The 20,752-nt window shown below is 50.7% G+C and overlaps 2 protein-coding genes across 2 annotated transcripts in view; both read right to left on the bottom strand.

Moving 5' to 3' along the window:
* Nucleotides 1-5,233: 5,233 nt before the first annotated feature.
* On the bottom strand, nt 5,234-7,831 carry Tmem125 (transmembrane protein 125). The gene is made up of 2 exons (XM_032899200.1): nt 7,502-7,831; nt 5,234-7,273 (listed from the first exon to the last, which is right to left on the bottom strand). Exon 2 carries the CDS (start codon nt 7,132-7,134, stop codon nt 6,484-6,486), a length of 651 nt encoding a protein of 216 aa, XP_032755091.1. The 5' UTR covers nt 7,135-7,273; nt 7,502-7,831; the 3' UTR covers nt 5,234-6,483.
* Nucleotides 7,832-17,574: 9,743 nt separating this feature from the next.
* Cfap57 (cilia and flagella associated protein 57) overlaps nt 17,575-20,752 on the bottom strand; it is a 78,661-nt gene continuing 75,483 nt past the window's right edge. Inside the window, exon 23 of the mRNA XM_032899181.1 lies at nt 17,575-17,871. Coding sequence (XP_032755072.1) covers nt 17,657-17,871 — 215 coding nt within the window. The 3' untranslated portion in view covers nt 17,575-17,656. The remainder of the gene's footprint in view (nt 17,872-20,752) is intronic.

Genomic DNA, 20,752 nt, shown 5'->3' with positions numbered 1-20,752 from the left:
GTGAGGACAGAAAGGATTTGGATGAAAACCTCAGGTGCTATAAAAACAGTCAAATGAACAGCAAGCTCAGCGTTGATACTGTACCTTCTCCCAATAGCTCTGCTGTACAGACTGACAGGCTAAGGCTCAAACACCTTAGCTGCCACTTGCCAGCTACTCTCAGCAACTGACACCATGGTCATACCTGGATCCAGTAGCACGGACTCAGACAAGAATACTCCTGGATGGGTTTCATCTGTACCTGGGACGGAGACGCGCCTGAGAATATAGAGCTTGACTATTGACATGTTTATAAAAGGATAAAGAGAGGGGGATGTGTTCTATGGAGGTGTGGTGAGGTATGGGGGGAAGGGGGTGCTTCACAGGCTCATGTTGAAGCATCCCTTCCCTTCCCCATGAGGGACCAGCCACACGATGGTATAGTATAGAATAGAGTTTATTTAGGGCATGGAGAGTGGAGTTAAGAGGGTAGTAGGGACACACACACACACACACACACACACACACACAGGAGAGGGAGAGAGAGAGAGGGAGAGGAGAAGAGAGAGAGAGAGAGAGAAGTAGAGAAGAAGAGGAGTAGAGGCTGGCCATGAGTGCATGGAGAGAGGGGGGAAGGGAATGGAGAGAGAGTGGGGGCAGGAAGGCAACAGCAAGAGAGGAGCAAAAGAGCAAGAGAGCAAGACAGGGCAAACAGCGCCTTTTATAGTGAGTCAGGCATACCTGCCCGTTGCCAGGTAACTGTGGGGCAGAGCTTAGACAGAATGCTAACAACTATAGTCTCAGGAGGGAGAGTATCAAGTTCCCCTCTGTAACTCACCTGCTAATGTTTTGCTCAATGCTGGTTTGAATATCTATCTATCTATCTATCTATCTATCTATCTATCTATCTATCTATCTATCTATCTATCTATTGACCAGGTCTTACCATGTAACCTTGACTGGCCTGGAATTTGCTATATAGATCAAGTGGGCCTTGAACTCACAGAGCTCTGCCTGCCTCTGCCTCCCCTAACTTGCTCCCATTGGTCCTCTTTGTCCCCCAGTTTGGACTTTGAGGTCCATCATGTCAATATTTCCATAGTACTTGGGTTTTCCTGCCCCATCTTTTCACCATCAAACGTCCCAGTGAGACTCCAGCCCAGAGCCAACTGCTACCCATGTCTGCATCCTGGCCTCCAGCCATGGCTGCCGATGGAAACTTGGGGTTTTCTTGTCATGCCACAGGGGAGGTCCCAGGTTTCCTGGTTTCAACCCCAGAAGCAATCTCCACTCCCGTGCTCCAGAAAGAGAATTCCAACTGGACCTTGTAATGAAGGGAACCATGAAGAGCTCCTGTTAGCAAGCAAGGAAACAAGAACACGTTCTTCAGAAAGGGCACAGAAATGGGCACCTACATCCCAGATCCCAGCAGGCAACAGGGCTTATATTTCTCCGATTCCTGATGTTCCCTCTCTTATACTTCCTCCAGGCCTAGAACTTCCAGCAAACGAGTGTATTTTTCTCAGAAGCCTATTGTACCCAGATTGCAATCTATTCTAAAAAGGTGTATAGAATGCAATAGTATGTATAGACATTCAAGTGCCCGAAGTTGAAATGTAGGTGAAAGGGTAGTAGCACTCTGGGGATGCTCCCTTGGTCACTTAGTCTTTGTATCTTGCTTTAGGGCCTCTGAGCTGGGCCAGTGGGAGGCCCTACTGTTCCTTATGTCCTATTTTGGAGGACCAACCATCAGTCCCTCCTAGAGCTAACCTCCTGCCTAACAGTCATACCTCTGATCCTCCTCCATAAAGCTCCCTTTAAAACTGCCTCCAGTTTGCAGGGAGAATAGCCATGGGTGAGGGCCTCCCTCGGTTTTCTGCCTCAAATCCACAAACTCACCTGTGTCCATCTTCCTCCTTATCTTTACCGAAGGGAGGCGCAAGCTCATTCCGGCCACCTTGTACCCTGGGCCACCTGCCTTCCCTACTGCAAGGCTGACTTCTGTCTTGCATCTTCAGGTGATCACAGCTTGATCAACCACATCTCTCCTATCTGGGCTCCTTTATGGGCCCACTTTCCCAGCATCCATTGCATCTCGGAGCTTTATTGGAGCTCCCCCGATACCTTACATCTAAGTCCCATTACCTTACATCTGGACTGTGCACTGACTTCTCAACTGCTTCCCTAGCTCCATGTCTGTCTCTTTTTCAAATCCACCATGTGCAGACCCAGACGTAGGCTCCCCTGAACACGCGGTTCTGACGAGGCTGTTTCTGTATAAAATCTTCACAATGACCTGGGAAGTGGCTTCCAGAGTAGAGTGTTTGCCATGCAAGTACTAGCATTTGAACCCCCAAGCTCAGTGGAGTCGGGGATTCTCCAAGTCAAGCTGGGCTGCAGAGTAGCTGGAACAGCAAGCTTCAGGCTCAGGGATAGCCCCCCCCACCCCCCGCGCCCCAATGTAAAGTGGAGAAAAATGGGGGAAGACACCCAGTGTCAACTTCAGAGCCGCACATTCTCGTGTGCACGTGTACATATGTGTTCATGCATATACAAACGCACACCACACAGATATTCATGCTACCAAACTGGGAATAACCTTTATTAGCTTCCTCTTGGCCATAAGGAAATGGCCTACTATAAAGAGACCCCTGAAGCCCTTGCCTAGCACCCCCTTTCTAGCCTTCTTCCTCACCTCTCCTCAGCCTTGTACACCCTCTCTGCTGCCTCTAAATTGCTTATGTCCTTTGCTCCCCTCTCTCTGAGCTCCTCTTCCCAGCCTCTCAGGGGCAGCTGAGACAGCATTTCTGGGGTGTTTAGTTAGCCATCTTGTCTTTTCCTCCTCAGGCTAATCCCTATCTCTCCAGGGGAGCCAGGCAGTCTAACTAACTTTAGCCACAGACCTCCCTGGATGAAGATCTTCATGTTTTTCAGTGTCTCAAGGACAAAGTCTAAATTCCTCCCTAGGCTCTCAAAAGGGAGGAAGAGAGGATGCCTCTCACATTCTCTTGCTGTGTTGTTTGTGCAGTGGCAGGGGCTGAGTCAGCAGCAGAGACTGAGGTGGGTGGCACATCCAAGGCAGATTTTCTCCAAGGAATGTTCTCTGCAGAGTACTGGGTCAGTAGGGGGCAGAAGCAGCAGAGGCAGAGGCAGAGGGTGGGCTGGTCTATGAAGGCTGTGTTTTTTTTTTTTTTTTTTTTTTCTGAGAGCAAATGTGTGGTTAAGGAGTAGAGGAACCTGACAGAGGGTGAAAATGGGCAGCAGAGTTTTAACCAAAGACAAGAGAGGTGAAGATGAAGGGAAAGTGTTTTCAAGAAGGGACAGCGTTGGAGAGAACAGGGAGGCTAGTGGGCCGCTGTTGGTGTTATGAACCAGATGTTGAATGAAATGTTTGCAGCAAGGCAGCAGAAGGCAGTGGGCTGCACGCCTGATATAGCGATGGGAGCGGTAGATGACTCCATTACCTAACTCAGGTATGGTCGGGTGGGTGGATGTCTGGCTTCTACAGCGGGAGGGAGCAGGTCATCTGGACTCCATGCTGTATTCTCTCCCTCACATCCCTCCCTGGGGCCCTAAGCCACTGCCACATACTCAGTGAGGGTCTAAACTGTGTGTCCCCTTCCTGTCTTTTAAGCCTCTGTGTTTCTGATTTCCTTTAGTGTCTTAAAAGAAATATTGTCTCGGCCAGAAGGAAAAGAGACCCTTTGCTTACTCTGTCCAGGTGGAAGGATGTTCTGTGGCCCTCTTGTCCCCCAGGACTTGGTCTAGGGCTGTGTCTCTTGTGAGGATTTCTCAGGGAGAGAGTTAAGGCCTCCGGAGGAAAGAACTCAGTGTAGTGACCTAACTTCCTGTCCTCGATGAAGGGGGGTTTCTGCTGTCCTTGTATATACATTGTCACCTGCCCAAGTTACAATGCTTCAGCCACTCAACAGAAGCACCTGCAGCACACTAGGTCTTTGTTAGAAACAAGAGATACCTTGACAACCAAAAACAAAACACACAAGCTGCAGGGAGGAGCTTACACCCAACCAAGTCTCCTCAGACACATTAAGGCCTGTGGGTTAGAGTCTGCAGCAAAGGGTACCTTGGGCACCAAAAAGGAGCAAGGCACTAAGTTAAGGGGAGGGGGTCAGGAAGGACTCCCTAGAGGACGCAGCTCCCCAGAGAATGGGGTTCTAAAGGATGAGAAGGATGGGACACAGGATACAGAAAGGCTGGGATGAGCGAGAGAATGCCACAAGTGTGTGGAAAATTTGGTGTGGTTGGTCCACGGAGCTGAGAGGAGACCACGTGACATTAGGAAAAATTTTAAGGTAAAGATTTTAAGCTAGATTTTAATTTTAGTTTTACCATGATCACTCTGTGACATGAATGTATGTCTGTGACAGCCAACTGGTCTCGAAGACAAAAGAACAAAATCAGTGGGGAGGCAGCTGTACACTCAGGACCAAGACAAAGAGTGTCCCTTCTAAAGAATAAAGATGTGTGTTATCAGGCAGCACTTGTGTGGGGGCTCAGAGATGATGTCATTGGTCTTGGGAGAGGAGACAGTGAAGGAGCCAGCCACTGTGTGGGACCACGCTGAGGCCTCAGACTTAGGTACTGAGGAACTAGAGGCACGGTCAGGCCAGATGTAGGAACCGCCGAGAGAGACAGCAGTGATCCCATTTTGAATGTGCGGAGGGAGGAAGCTCCATGGGACACTCAGGGTTTCTGTTGTTCCGGGCATTCTGGGGGTGTGTGCTGTGCTCCTCTCCTGGCCCTGCCCATCTTGTCCTCCTCTCAGGTGGCAGACCCCCTTGTCCCCCAGCCATAGCATCTACCTCTTCAGGAGACATGTTTGCCCTCTCTGATGACTTTGCCTCACCAGAGCCTGCAGCTCTGCTCTCTCCTGTTCACCTTTGTCCACAGGCCAAAGTACGCTTCTCAGGAGGACCGCCCAGGGACTTAATGGCAGGTGGGAGTAAATGGTGATCGTGACTCACCCTGCCCACTTGAGCTGCCCTGAGGAGGCGAGTTTTTTGTCAGGGGGATGGGCCTAATGGCTAAGTGTGAATCAGGGTGGTCTCCTTTTATTATGGAAATGAGCCTAATTGGCGGTCAATCTCAGTGAAAAAACTAAGCAGGAACTTTCTCAGCCAGCCCAAAGGTCAGCTGTGAGACAGAATTTTCTTTCTCGCAGTTTCTGGCAAGCGTGGTCAGTGTTTAGTCATCTGCCAGGCTCTGGAGGCTCCTTTAGGTTTGTGTAACTTAATATTTCCCAAGCGAGTTTATTAGTAAATCCTTTAGCACCCATTTTACTACCCCAAGTTTCTCCAGCATCAGCGTCTTTTAGGAGACAGGTGCCTCTCTGAGTCTCTGATAATCTCTACCTTGTGAAGCAGGAAGTGGCCAAAGTAGTAACCTATGATCTTGTCACCTGGAAAGGAAACACATAACTACAGGGAAAAGGAGAGTCCTTCCCGGGCAACTCCAAGCAGGAAGTGACTTACTGCCTCAGAAGGGCCGGCACACCTCCTCAGTGCCGGGAACCCAGAAGCAGGCCAACTGGTACAAGGGCCACAGGGACTGCAGGCTGTTCTAGTTTCACAGAAGGCAGACTGTACGTAAGGGCAGGGGTACGTTTCTGGAGACACAGTCGCCAGTTAAATCTCCCCTTGAACTGCAAGTCAACACGTGTGAAGGACTAGGTTCCCCAATCTCTCTGGGACCAGAAACCTACTGTCTTTCCAAACCCGTGTATTCCTCTTGACCCTTCCCCCTTCTCTCATAAGAAGAGAAACCCCAAGTCTGGCTGAAGATACCGTGGCTCTATGGCCTGGGATGAGTAGGCCATGGGGGTGGGGCATGAGGGTCTCTGAGGTGAGATGCCATGGGGAACACAACAACTACAGACACCTTTTCCCCATAATTTATTTCTTTCTCACTATATACAGTCACCATTTAATTGAACATTTTCCAGGGGCCCAATCATCTCACACAAGAGGCATTTAACCTAAGACTCGATAGCAACACTGTTCTAAGAAACTGAGGCAGGAGTGGCCTCTCACTGGCCCCGGCTGCTAGGTTACAAGCTCAAAGGTGCTTCCCCATCCAGGTCCATCTCATCAGGAAGCCATTTCCCTCAGTTTTGCCAAGAGTGATCACTGGTGTGGTTGGGGATAGGCGACAGTCACCTCTGTGAAGATCCTTGATGATGTCACAGGGCAAGGCTGGAGTTGTAGGGTCTTGGAAATATGGGTCAAGTCTTCGGAGATCCCAGATGAGTAATGCCTAGAGACCCCAGAACCAGGCAGAGGGCAAGGCAGTCCACAGATACAAACAGTCCTAAGGAGGTATCACTCACCTGCTCATGGGATGGATATGTGGGTGCACATGAGCTCCCAATCACATATCCTGCAATGCCATGGCAGGGGGACACACATATATGCATGCACCTGTGCATATCCACCACAAGTTCTGGGGATACTGAGGCAGGCCATGGGAAGAAGGGCTCCCTCTCTGTCAGATGAGGCTGGCAATGCTGGAGGTGGTCTCATGACGCTGGCCAGAAGACAACTGTCCCGAGATGCTAAAGATGCTGCCGTTATCAACGTGACCATTTCGGGTGGAGAATGCCTCTGTACAGATCCGGGGGCAGTGTCCACTCACACCCACCTGGTACAGTAGCAAACCCAGCAGCAAGACAGAGCCCAAGGAAGCCAAGGTAATGCCCACAGACAGCATGGCAGCCAGTGGCCGTGCTGGGGCAGGGGCAGCAGCCAGGCCAGCCAGGGTCAGGCCAGTGACCAGCAGCACAAGGCCACTGAGCAACACTACAACAGCATCGGCCCCTCCACCGCTGCGTAGCAAGGCCACATGCTGGGCCTGGCGTATGCAGTTCATATCCTGCACGGCAGAGCTCATCAGCTGCTTCACCAGAACCATCAGGGCCAGCAGGCAGAGCACAGTGCCCACTGCTAGTCGCCATTCACCGGATCGGCTGCTGGTAGAGGACAGCAGTGCCACGCCGCCTGCCCCACAGCCAGCCACAAGGACCACGGCCACGGAGAAACAGAGCAAGGAGCGCCGGGGCTGCTGGGACCACCATAGTTCCACCTGCTCTGCCAGCACATCCGGGGGCAGCCCCCTGCCCACTGAGGCTTGTTGGGACATGGCTTGGTCAGGCAGGGTCAGGATAAAGGATCAATGCCAGGGTTCAGAGGGTGTTTATCATGTCCCTGTGACTCCATCACCTGGCGGGCAGCTAGAGGTCCAGTCTCCTCTTCTCAGTCCAGGTTATGGTTACCCTCACCTGCAGGATAGGATTGCATGTTATCTCCCACCTGTCTGGCCCTCACAGTCTCATCCGGGAGTCTTAGGGAAGGGCCCAGGAATCTTCCCCAGGTTTCTCAGGACCTGCTCCTGAAAGCTGCAACCCCAGCACTCTACCTTGGGAAAGCACCTCCCCCGACCCCAACATTGTTCCCTCCACCTCAGAGCTCCCCTCCCCATCAGAGAATCCCCTTGCCCAGCTCCTGACCTCTCTTGCTCGGGCTGTCTCAGTTGCCTGGTCCATCCAAGCTGCCGGAAGAAGCTGGTGGTGCCACAGTGGATGATGGGACAAACCGTCAGAGATAAAGCCTCATTCAGGACCAGACTCACATGGCCTCAGCTGTCACCGCTGAGTCCTGGGGTGGGGGAAGCTATGGGGAAGGGAGGCTGCTGACTTAACCCCTCTGGAACCAGCAGGCTGACCCTGCCCCTTCTCTCATAGGGCTGTACCCTTCCTTCTCTGTGGGTCAGTACCTGACCCCTAACCTTTCTTCCTCTAGTCCCACCCTATCTCTGTCAGGCAAAAAAAAAAAAAAAAGATGCACGCTCCAAGTCTCTCTTTCCAGGGCTGATCTTCCTCCTGGGCTAAAGTCATCTATGATGCAACAGGGCCCAACCCAAATTCCTCATCTTACCCTAAACCTGTTCCTCCTGTGTTCCTTTCTCAAGATGCTATTGCCACCCTCTCGGCCCACTCCAGGGGCTCCTCAAAACCTTCTGCTGTTGCCAGTCCACGCCCGAGGGTCTGCCTCTCGCCTCTAAACACATCTCTGTCCAGTCCTGTCCTCAGCTCCCATTCTGAACCTGCCTGCTCTCCACTGATCCATCCCCCTGCTCTACGACTCCACGTGTTCTCCAAGGCAGCAAAAGGAGGACTCAGGATTTGAACCGCAGCCTAGTCCTTCCCACCGTGGGAATAAGGGGAGGGATCTAACAGTGTTACTCCTTTAACCTGTTCCCTACGGACAGGCAGCATGACTCACACCAGGTAAAAATAAAGCTAGCACTGCTGGCAAGGAACTCAACTTCCTGCAGCAGGAGAGGCCGATCCTGTAGGTGTCAGCTGCGAGTCCAGGAGGGGCTTGGGAAGCACCAGCTCACCTCTTAGAGGATTTATCTGAAAAGGGAGGACAGAGAAGTTTATTCTGAGGAGTGGGAAAAGTCATCTAACATCTTCCTCTCAGACTTCCCATGGGGCAAAGGGGCTCAAAACATACTTTTTGAGTCAGAGAGACTCTGGGTGAATCAGAACCCACATGGAGCAAGCACATTGCTGAGACCGAATTTTTACTCCAACTGTCCTTTGCAGAGGCTGCCCCGCACGCAAGGTGGGTGGGGTAGGTGCTCACGCCCCCACGGGTGATGAGGGAGGGGACCGTGGGCGGAGTCTGTCCCAGCATTCCTCAGGACTGTGGCTTGCTAGTCTGAAGGTGCTGGCACCGTCTATTGGGGAGCGACCCCAACGTGGTTGGAAGTTCCCGGTAGTAGAAGCAGTGAAAAAAGGTGGGGGTGGGGCGTGTGGGGCACTCACGGGAAGCTTGGCTGTGCTGAATCCGATTTGAGCAGGCAGGACCTAGCAGGTGGGGCGCTCTAGGTCTGTTTCCGGGGAGACGCTTCACCTGCCTAACCTGCATCCAGGTGAGCTGGAAGGAGGGGGGATTAACAGGTGCTGTTTCCAGGGCAGGGCCTGAGCCAATTGGCTGACGTGGCCCGGCTGGGGCTGAGACATTCCTAGGAAGGGAGGGGCTTCTGGCCGCTGCTGTTAGGTCTGAAAGACAATATGCAGATTGGGTCAGCAGGAGGAAAGAATGCTGTCCCTCTGCCCCAGTCTGAGTCCTACCACGCCACCCCCCCCCAACTCCAACCTCATTTTACCTTCAGCCCCTCCCCACAGCCAAGCCTGCACGTAATTACAGCCCAGGCCTGTAATCTTTGCACCCTGAGAGGCTGAGGCAGGAGGAGAGCCAGCGGGAGGCTCTCTGAAGCCTCAGCTCCAACTCCTCATTCCAGCTGATTCTGGACTTTGGGTCTAAATCTCACTGTACCCTCAGTCCCAGTGTTGACGTCTGGCCCCTCAAAAACCCTCAGCCCCAGCGCCCGGCATCAGCCATAGCCCAAACCTAGCTCCCCTCCATCTTAGGCTCCCCCTAACCCCCAAGCCCTTTGTTTATTTTCCTGGAGGCTTCAAGTGGTTAGCCTGCCCCGTGGGTTGGTAGAGGCTTTCTGGTAGACATCTGGAGCTCCCAAGCAAGCACTACTTAGATACATTTCACATCCCTTGACAAGGCAAAGGAAACCCTTGCCGTTCAGTCAGACTGTCCTCCACCTACCCCAGGCCTCTCTCTGCCTGAGTCTGGCCAACTCATTGAGCTAAGATGCCCCATCCGACCCAGTTGATTCGACTGCACTCACGGCCTGTGCTTTCTCCATGTTCCCCCCCAAAGTTAGTTAGCTTTCACTCCCGACCCAGCTGTGTATTCCCCAGCCATTCCAATTCAGGGATAGCGACCAGTTTACTAACCACCATGATCTCAGCAGCCAGCACTCGGTAGCGGGTACGGTGCAAGGTAATCGGTAAATGTTTGTTGAGTGGCTGGCTAAATAGACGTGTGAACTGACGGGTGTGACTGTTCTGACCTTTGAGCATTTGGGATGAAACCAGGCTGCGTGGTCCTCGAGTGCCTCAGGGATGCATTTGGACAATGCTGGGTGTCCACAGGGGTGTTCCAAAGTGGAGCGGGGATATGGTTCAGGGCTCTGCTTCTAATCCGCAAATCTAGTTCTTAGACACCATGCCCCAAGTGGGCAGAGGGTGACTGGCTGGAGGGTGTGTAGGCTGTCCCACGTCTTCTGTCCTACCCCTTCTGCAGAGTATATGTTAGTATGTTCTTCGCTCTCCTTTTGATGTATATTAAAACAACAACAACAACAGCAGCAGCATCAACAACAAACCAAAACAACAAAATGAGATCCAGGCAATCTTCCCAAGAGCAGTTCACAAAATAACAGAGCCTGGTCTGGCTTCCTCTTTGTTTTGTTCTGTGCAGAAGACTCAGAGCTCTAGAACAGCGTGGTCTGTATGCATGCATTACAGCTTAGTTTTGTACTTTTACTCTTCTCTCACAATATTACATCCAAATTCAACTGCAGTTTCCCCTCCCCCTCCTCTCAGAGACTCCCCCTCCCCACATCCCTTCCTCCCTCATTTCTCTCTCTTTTTTTTTTTTTCTTTTTTTTGGAGCTGGGGACCGAACCCAGGGCCTTGCGCTTGCTAGGCAAGCGCTCTACCACTGAGCTAAATCCCCAACCCTCCTCCCTCATTTCTCTTAAAGGAAAAAAAGAGCAGGCCTCCCAGGGATCTCAAAAGAACATGGTATAACAAGTTATAAGTCGAGTCCTCATATCAAGGCTGGACGAGGTAACCCAGTAGGAGGAAAAGGGTCCTGCAGAAGAGTCAGAGATAGACAGCCCCACTCCCATGGTTAGGAGTCCTATGAGAGCACTGAGCTATACAACTATAATGGACATGTAGAGGGCCTAGGTCAGACCCAGACAGGCTCCTTGATTATCACTTCAGTTTCTGGGAGCCCCTCTTACTTATGTAACTTAAGCCTTTCTAATAGCCTGCTGCAAAAGAACAGGAAAACTAACACATTAAAATGAGTGTGTTTGCTGGGCTGGAGACATAGCCCAGTGGTCACTCAGCACGTGGTTCCCCAGAGCTGCAAAACTCTCTCTCTCTCTCTCTCTCTCTCTCTCTCTCTCTCTCTATCTCTATCTCTATCTCCTCTTTAGAATATATATATATATATATATTCTAAAATATAGTTTATTCTAGAAGGTATTAATGAGCTCTTCGAAAGTCTTATCATACAAACTGTATCTCAGTTCAAATTAGCTACACATCGAGTACCCAGCAGCCATCTTCGTGTGTGGCTGTGACCTTACAGGGGGAGTACAGCTCTGGCCAGCTTCCCCCACCCCCCCCGAAGACAACTTTAAGGCTGCTTGACCACTGCAGGACAGGAGACCTTGGATGACATAGTGGGTATTAGTCCTGCCACTGTGCAAAGCACTGTGAACATGCCCTCTTGCCTGGGAGAGCCTAGGTCTGGCAGAGCTCGCCAGCCTGGATTCCAATGTCCCGGTCCTCAGTCTCGTGCTGACCTAATGTCCAGCTGTCTTAGACAAAAGCTCATGCGGGGAATCCCTGAACATCCCCTTTCTCTTCTCTGTCCCTTTGTGTCTCTAGAGGAGAAAGCAGAGCCTGTGCGCGGTTCACATGGGGAGGAATGGAAGGTCAGGAGGTAGAGGTGGCAGTGGCCTGCAGGAGAAGCTGTAGGTCTTGAGGGGGGTGTGCAGGGGAAGAACAGGTGAGCTGGAGCCCCACCTCCCCCTATGCTCAGCCAGAGGCTGAAGCGAGCCTGTTACGGTCCTGCCACTGCCTGCTTGAGTCCCTCCCATGGCCAGCCTGGGTTCTTCATGATCTTTGAGGCCTTCTTTGATGTCATCCCACTGCCTCAAATCCTGTGGGTGCTGGTGGCTTTCTCTGCTTCCCTTCCAGATGATTCCTTTCCTGCAGGAGCTCAAATGTCACCTTTGGCTGTTTAAATTCCCAGAGGGAGGCGTAAGCAATGCCAACCCCCCCTCCTGAGGCCTCTGATTCCACTCCGCCAAAGTTTACTCTGGGAGAAACAATGAGTTTATTGGGATTTCGTCCAGAGCATAGGTGAGGGGTTAGTTACTCGAATGTGGGTGCTGCTCCCCAAAAGACTGCACTACCCAGCAGGGATGATGGCTTTCCCACAGCTTCGTAGACTGAGTTCCCCCTAGTAGGTCCCCAGACCTCAGCACAACTGACTCTGGCTGGAAATACCATTCAGGCTGTAAAACTCAGCCCATAGCACCCCAGTCAAAATGAAAACAAAGACCTAATCCATCAAGGTCCACAGTTTTGGGAAAGTCTCTAAATGTAGGAACCTGACTTTCTGGCCTCTGTAGTTCTGCTTCTGGCTAACCGTTCTGGTTAATGGAAAGCAGGTCAACCCAGGACACAGTTTCGGTGCTTAAAAGCTCATCCTGGGGGGCTGGAGAGATGGCTCAGTGGTTAAGAGCACCGACTGCTCCTCCAAAGGTCCTGAGTTCAAATCCCAGCAACCACATGGTGGCTCACAACCATTTGTGATGGAATCCGATGCCCTCTTCTGGTGTGTCTGAAGACAGCTACAGTGTACTCATATACAAAATAAATAAATAAATCTTAAAAAAAAAAAAAAAAAGCTCATCCTGAGAAGGGCTCAGACTAACACTGGGATCCTGAACACCTAGTGTAGCCTCCAGCCGGCTAATAAAGACTTTCTATTGGCTTAAACCCATGTCTGACCAGTCTTCTCTGGTGGCTACCCCTCCGCATCCCTCTTTCATAGCCTTCCTTGGCCTATATACTGTAGCCCTTCCCCAGTGACTCACATAATTAGGTCAGAGATGCACACAGCAGGTGGTATGAAGTGGTGATGGTCCCGTGACCCTCTCTGCTTCTCTATGAGAAGTCAGGAAGCCCAGCTGGGTTAATCTTTTACAAGTGGCTCAGCTGAACTCTGAAGATGGCCATTGTTGGACTCTGAGGACAGTCATGTATGTCCCCTTCCCAGAAGAGCTACCTGAACACTGTTTCAAAATTGCCATGTCCTCAGCATTTCTTATCCCCCTTACTTCCTTTATTCCTCTGTCCTTCCTCTTATCACCCCTATATACATGTTACTGTGGGCCTCCCTCTCGAAGGTCCCTCTCGACCTTTATGAGGAAGGATTTGCTTTGTTTGTTTGCTACCCGTGCCTCCAGCTCCCAGAACAATAGGTGCTCAAGTCGACATTGTTGAGTGATTGAGTGAATTGTGGGTTTTGGAGATGGGATGATGTTGAGGCCCTAGCTCTAGTAATATAATTTTAGAAAACCTGCCAGGTTCCTATCGCTTTGTTAAAGCATCATAACCAAAGGAGAGGAAAGAGTTTGTTTCACTTAGCGTCGCAGTCCATCCCTGAAGGAACTCAGGGCTGGAACCTGGAGGCAGGAGCTGATGCAGAGGCCATTAGTAGAGGCTGCTTCCTGACTGGTTCCCTATGGTTTGCTTAGCCTGCCTGAAATGAACACTTAGGACCACTAGCCAGGGATGGAGCCACCCACACAGTGCTGGGCCTTCCCACCTTAGAAATCAAGAACGTGCCCTGTATAGACTTGCCTACAGGCCAATCTGATGAAGGCATTCTCTCGACTGAAGTTCCCTCTTCTCCGGTGAGACTAGCTTATGTCACATTGACAAAACATCTCACCAGGACAGGCTTGGTAGGTCTGGGTCTCTTCATTAGTAAAATGGGGCTAGCATAGCTTAGTAAGTGGTTATGAGGGGGAATTAAATGGTAGAATCCACTCATTGAGCAAACAATTTTTGTGCCCCTTCTGTGATCCAAGTATTGTACAGGGGACACAGGGGTAGGAGCTAATGTTCCTGTCATCTGGGAGGAAAGACTAGGAGAGGAAAGGACACACAGTACGGGGTAGCCACAGGGCATCAGTGGATCCATTCCTAGTGTGGTGACAGACCATTCCTCTAGGTACACATTTGTGGGGGACATAGGTCCCACTTTTGATTTTCATCCTCTTTCCAGGTAAGAGCTCTAGATTTATAATTCCTGGCTCATCCCCGTGTCTACAGGTAAGCTCCTGACTCAAGCTAGGCCCCAAAGTCTCCCTTTGAGCAATTTAAGACTGGGAGAGATGGCTCAGTGGTTAAGAGCACCTGCTGCCCTCGCAGAGGTCCCGTGTTCGATGCTCCAGATGCATGTCAAGCAACTCTGTTGCTAAAACTCCTCCCCTGAGGGAGAAGTAATGTCTACCTCTCTCCTGAGGTCCCTTGACAAGCTGAGGTACAAATTCCAACATTGTTCACTCTGGGAAACCATGAGTTTATTAGGCCACCTTCTTCAGCAATGGAGGCCATGGGTAGTAGTGTGGGTGGCCTTAAAGCAGTCACACCGGAAGGTCTGCACCCAGAATAGATGACACCTCCCCCAGGGATGCATAGATGGAATTATTCTTTCTAGTCCTTTGACCTAGATTCACTGAATCCCACCCACTCACCCCCAAAGCCACTTTTTAGACCAGAATTGTATACACCTAGTTGGGAGTTTGGCTGACTCCTCAGTGAGGGCCCCATGGACCCTCTGGCTCCACAGGGAAGGTCAAGGGTCAACAAACCCAACCGTGGTGACACTTTTTTTTAAGAGTGGCGTAGCTGAGCTCGTGAAGGAAGATAGTGGTAGTTTATCTCAGCAGATAGTCCTGTACAGAAGGCTTGAAAACACCTTCAACCTCAGTACCAGAGGATCTGATGCCCTCTTCTGGACTCCATGGGCACCTGCACTCACCCATGTGCATGCATTTGGGAGAGTAAGGGTATGTGTACATGCACTCAAGCAAACCTTTACAAAAAAAAAAGAAAGATCGGGCTAGAGATTTCATTTCTGTTTGGGGCCTCTGAGGAGCTGTATTAAAGTGCCCTTCTGCCAGCTGAAATTGTGATGAGGTGCCTGTCTGCACAGGGGGGTCCGTGATAAGACAGGGGGTGGGCTCCTCCTGTGTCCCAGGCCCTGGATCAGGTCCTTCTTGAGGTTTGGGTGCTTCTCAGCCAAAAGAAAGCCCATGAGACACCAGCAGAGCTAGAACACAAATTCCTCTCTCTTTGCTTAAGCGGTCTGGAGTCATAGCCAAAGAAGGGCACCTGGAGCCTTCCGCTAGAACTCATAGTTCCAATTTTAACAGTTACAACAATACACTAGTATGTGTGCCTAGAGCATTCTAGCCCTCCTCTGTCATGTGACACCTACTAGACGAGCAATAAATACAGTTCTTGTAAACCTACCAGCCTCAGCAGGTAATCAGTAATGCTAGTCCCACTTGCTGCCTGCTACATGACCGAGTTGTATCCTTATGGGTGTGACCCCAGTGGGGCTCCACTCACGAGAATCTGCCTGCATTTCAGACATAAACAAAGCAAGCGTAACTGCTCTCTTGAATCTTTGATGGTCTTGGGGAGCTGAGGGGAGCTGAACCCCACTCCTGGTCCTGAGATGTCACTTGTCTTTCTGAATTCAGAGCAGTAATTGTAATTACGTAAAATGGCTGTAATGATCATACCCAGGATTGCCTGTGCCTCTCAAATGCCCCTTGGCATTGATACATATTAGTTGGACATGCTTTCTGGAAATAGTGGAGGAAGGCAGACGTTGATGCCAAGACTGGGACTGTGGGCTGGAGTCTTTCATGTTAAAAGAAGAGGAGGGCAGAGGGGGCACATCTGAGATCTGAGCAGTTTACACTGTCTGGCCAAAACTGATGCTGAGATTCTAGAACAATGGGGGTGGGCACACACGTTGGATATCAGAGGCATAGAGAAAGAGAATGATTCTGAAGGCTCTTACACTAGGTTGACAAGCTTCTCCCAAGGCCATTAGCTGTCATACTCATTGAGTCCCCAGAGCTCAATGACGAACAGCAACCAGAAGAACAAGAACTGAGTTCATGCACCAATGGGTGACTGGCTGCCTTCTACAGCTGCTGTGGGGGATGGGGGACAAGGGATGGCTGCTAGACTCAATCTACCAGTGAGGGTCAACCAGTTGAAGAGACCTCAAGGACAAGGTGCCTTCTACCTCCCCATGAAGTCAACATAGGCCAAGTGGAGGGAGGTCTGGAGTAGCCAGAGAACCCGGATCACCCAGCAGGTGTCGGAGCGTGGAAGGCAGGATATGGAGAGCTAAAAAAGACTGCGTCTCTAGCCTCAGATTCTAAGCTATGTTCCTCTCTCAGCAGCTGAGAAAACAAGCCATTGGCTCAGGCACTAGCTGGAGGCTGGAGCTGGGGGCGGGGATGGGGTGGGAGTCTTCCTTACTTGCAGTTACTTCTGTTTTCTCTTCATCTGCTGGACAGCAGCCATAGAAAGCTTAGACATAAGATAGCTCATTTGGGGCATTTTCCACTGCCCCCACTTCTCTCTTGTTTCGAGTCTCTGGGAGTCACATTCTTATACTCTCCAACTCCCCTGGCCCCTGGTGTTGGTACAGGCCCCTCTCCAGGACAGTATACCAAAACACAGGCTCTGGAAGCCGCTGGGCAGCAAAGTCCCAGTCATGGCCCCACCTATGTGACTGCCTGTCAGTCACTCCCAAGCCGTCTTTCTTGTAGGAGGAAAGGTGATGGCTTGATCAAGCACATTCCCGGGGGATGTGTGTGTCATTTGAATGACAACCTCAGTGAATTTCCCTCTGCTCCTCAGAGCTCCATTTCCCCCTGCAGGTTTCCTTTCTAGGCCGTGCTTCCTCGCCCTTCGATTGGCTAACTCCCACCCGTCCCAAAGTCAGAAGAGTTCATTTCTCTCCTTCCACTCAGTCATCTTCCTGGCCAGGCCACCAGTGAGCAAAGGACAGGATGACTGTCACACTGGTATGGAGGACAGGAACTGGCTTTGGAGGTAGGGTGTGGGCTGAGTAAGGAAGTGGTCAGTAGAGACAGAGCCCCCAGGGACACTCATCACCCTCAAGAGTCCTTTCCAGTCTTTGCCGTGTACCTTCCATTTTGGAAATAGGACAGCAGAATTTCTGGTCTGACTGTGAAAACAACCAGGGGCCGTGGCTACAGTGTTGGCAAAGCAGTCTGGGGAAAACTGAGGAGCCTGGGAGATGGCAGGCTTCATGCAGCCAGAGGGGAACCACGAGGAAGGACTTGGTCTTAAATACCTAGATAGATATTTGTTCTCTGCAAGAGAAGTCAGGAACATTTCCTTACCCTTCTTTGCTCAATATTGCCTAAAGGAGTCTCTTTCCTGGTGTCTGCATGTGGCGAGGCTCTTGGGATAACATCACTGGAGAGAAAAGTATAAAGTGTCCCCCCAAAAAAGAGGAAGCAGGCAAGGTCACACAAACACGGGTGTGAAGGCAAGAGGAAGGGCAGGGAGCCCCTCATTTTGCTGTGTATATAATAAATTAAAAAAAAAAAGTTGTGAGCAGGTAGCCCTGTCCTCATCCCAGACCCATGGCAGGAAGCTGGCCCTGGATCCTGCCAGTTCCCACACAGGAACAAACAACAGTGACTTTGGAGAACCCACAGCCCTCAGTCCTCAGGCACTCTCTCCTCCTGGCTTTCCTGTGTGGCCCCTACCCTAAGCAGAAGCTGGACAAGGTTGTGAGCAAACACCTTTATTCTGACCCATGAAAGAGGCTGGTGGGACTCAGGTAGAAGTCTGGCTCAGTGGCAGACACCTGGTGCATCCTGTGCTTCTGGCTGTGACTGGGAATGGCTCGCCCAGAGGTCACTTGGTGTGCACTTCAAAATCCACATCTGAGTCTACGAGGGAAGGAAGCCGAACTCCGGCGATGGTGTGCAAGCCTGGGACCTGCTCCTGCTCTTGGATCTGGTCTCTGAGGCGGCGGATTTCCAGGCGTTGCATCTCGATGATCCTCCCAGTTTCCTCTTGTTCATTTAGCCTCATAGTAGAACTGGGGCCGACGACGTCCTTGGTGAGCACTGTAAGGGACAAAACAGGGTCACTGTAGCCTGTTTACTAAACTACTGAAGTCAACCACCCCCTTTGAACATCTTGGGAGCATCCACAGAGGGAGAGAGAAACAGGTCACTTCACTGTCACTCTGAGTGGTAAGTAAGCCTGTGTGAATGCCTCACTGAGGACACTTATAACTCCCCAGGGGTTGATGCTGGAGTCTGGTAAAAGATGATGCTTCTAGATCCAGACTCTTCTCTCTGTGTGGCATCTGCTAATGCTTCCTGAACCTCTGATCTTGCCCTCATTCTGGGCATCCACAGAATCTGTGGCTTTTGTCAAGCCTGGGCCTCAAAGGGCTGGACTCCTGGCAGTAATATTGGCTCCCATGCCATGCCACCTCTTTCTTCACTACTCAGGGGTCCCTTTGCTGCCCATGTCCCATGCCAGCCTGACCACAGACTCTTTCACTGTTTGGACTCCTCAGTAATCAAGACAAGATTGCTTCTTCCTGCAGTTCCCTCCCACCTATGAGATGGGCTGTAAATTCACAGTCTTCTCTGGCCAATTATATCCACCATGAGTCTTCCCCCCACCCCTTCATTTTCTTGGCACCCTTTTGCCCCTGTTTTCTAATCGATTTGTTCTTCCATTTCATGTATCTTGCCCAGCCTGTACCGAGACAGCCCAGCCTTACAGGGTCTCCCCATCCCCGTGTCTGGCCTGCTGTGTGTGCCTGAGAAAAGTAGCAGGTAGCCAGCCGACTGTTTCGCCTTGCACAGGCCACAGACTTTCCATCCCAACAGCAGCACACCTGAACTCTGACCTCCATCCCCTCCATTGGTCTTAGCAGATGGCGCCGCCTGTCTCTCCTTCCTACAGCCAGCCAGCCCTCTCCTGTGGCTCTAAAGGGAAAACTAGAAAAGAATGGATGCTGGAGGCGAAGGGAGAAACCGTTTCTACAAGGAAACAGTCAGCAGTGGCCAGTGGTCAGCCTTGCCTTGGCCTCTAATTGGTGTGATGGGGCCAGCGTTTAAAGAGCAATCGGTTTATCTCGCCCTTCTTCCTCGGAGAGTCTGGTCCCTCCTCTTCCTGCCTTTACTTCTACAAGTCCTTTTCTGCAGTCCCACACTCACGATCTTAGTGGTTGTCCCTTCTCCCCCTCAAGTATCAACCCTTCATCCTTCCGTTCCTGATACTCAGAGTTTCTGGAAACGACTGCCCTGGATTTGACCACTCAGCATCAGCTTCTGTCTTCTGGTCCTTCCCACTAGCCCTCAGAGACAGACGCTTAACCAGTCACCATCCAGCTTCCTGAGGGATGGAGTGTTTCCTCAAGTCCTGGAGGCACTTGGGGTCAGCCTGAGAGATTCAGCACAGAGCTTCTCTTCCTGGTTACCACAGGCCTGCCGACGGTAGCTTATTCTCTCCACAGCACCCCTCTATGTGATCTAAGAATCTTGCTCTAAATTGTAACTTTCTTTTATATATGAGTATGCCGTCCTCATGTACACCAGAAGGCACCAGATCCCATTACAGATGGATGTGAGCCACCATGTGGGTGCTGGGAATTGAACTCAAGTCATCTAGTATAGCAGCCAGTGCTCTTTACCATGGAGCCATCTCTCCAGCCCTAAACTGTAACTTATAAGGCCTTCTAGGATGCCCAATCACTGAGTGAGGGACCTCAGAGGTGGGCAGTGGTAGGCTCTCCACAGAGGCAAGGAAGGTCCACCAAACCCACAGCTACAGGCTGGAGGCTGACCTGGCAGTTACTTGAAACACACCTGACTTGGGCCACATTGTCTATTGGGCATGGAGAAGATGGCCCAGTAGACCCCACGTGGCCATCTGCTGTTTCCTGCTCTGTCTCCCACTCTGGTTTGTGAGCGTCCCTAGAGTCTGGGCTGTGCTTTTCCCATCCCCTCCCATCATCCCCCTGTGGCTTCTTTCCATTCTTTCTCATAGCAAATTGCCTGCTCCTCATACTGTGGGTGAGTCTTACGGGGGCTGCCTTTGGTGTTTGAAGCCCTGCCTCTTCCACAGCTGTGGGAAGCCATCTGCTCTTGCCTCTCTGCTCACATCCCCACTCTCCCCTTGCTCCTTTTCTGCTCAGAACCTGTCCCCTTCCTGACCTGGTCAGTGTCCCCCTCTGCATGCTGCTCACAGGCTTCTTTTGCTAGACAGATGGCCGGTATTGCTTAAACAATGAAGTTATTATTATCACCGCTATTGTTATTTGCAGTGTTGCGGTCCGAACCCAGCAGCCTCAGGCATGTGGTAGAGATTCAGTGACAGGCGAGCTGCATTCTCAGTCCCAAATCTGACTTCAAATGATGGAAGATAAGGAAGTGGCCAGGGACGCAGGGACTCACTCCCACCTCCGTTCTACACGCTGTGTCATGTCTATTTTCCCTCTGGTGGTTTGGGAGATTTCTCTTTATTTCTCCCCCACCTTCCTTTATATCATCCCTCTAGGCTCTAAAGAGTTTAATATGCTCATATAACATAAAGAATGCAGTGCAGGGAGGCTGAGTTAGAAACTTTAGAACACACATGAAGCACAGTGGGAGATATATATTTATACATATGTATACAATATATATCACATGTATGACATATATCATGTGACATATCATATGTACGATATATATGTGTATATGTGTATATATACACTTATATATAATGTATATATGTGTATATATTACACATATATAATGTATATATGTGTATATATTACACATATATAATACATGTATATGCACATAACATATGCATACATTAAATACTATATTATATATAGTATAATATATTATGTATGTATTGTGTATGTATGTATGAACTCAGAACTACGGGGAGATGGGAGTCGAGACAGGAGAGTTTCTGAAAACTTGTGTAGAGCTAGCC

The sequence above is a fragment of the Rattus rattus genome, chromosome 1, assembly GCF_011064425.1.
Source record: "Rattus rattus isolate New Zealand chromosome 1, Rrattus_CSIRO_v1, whole genome shotgun sequence".
NCBI classification, from domain to species: domain Eukaryota; kingdom Metazoa; phylum Chordata; class Mammalia; order Rodentia; family Muridae; genus Rattus; species Rattus rattus.
The sequence above is the reverse complement of the archived record's forward strand: the minus strand, read 5'-3'. Positions and strand labels throughout refer to the sequence as shown.

Excerpts from the sequence above, each read along its gene's own strand:
- Tmem125 (XM_032899200.1), bottom strand. The coding sequence starts at position 7,134 with ATGTCCCAACAAGCCTCAGTGGGCAGGGGGCTGCCCCCGGATGTGCTG.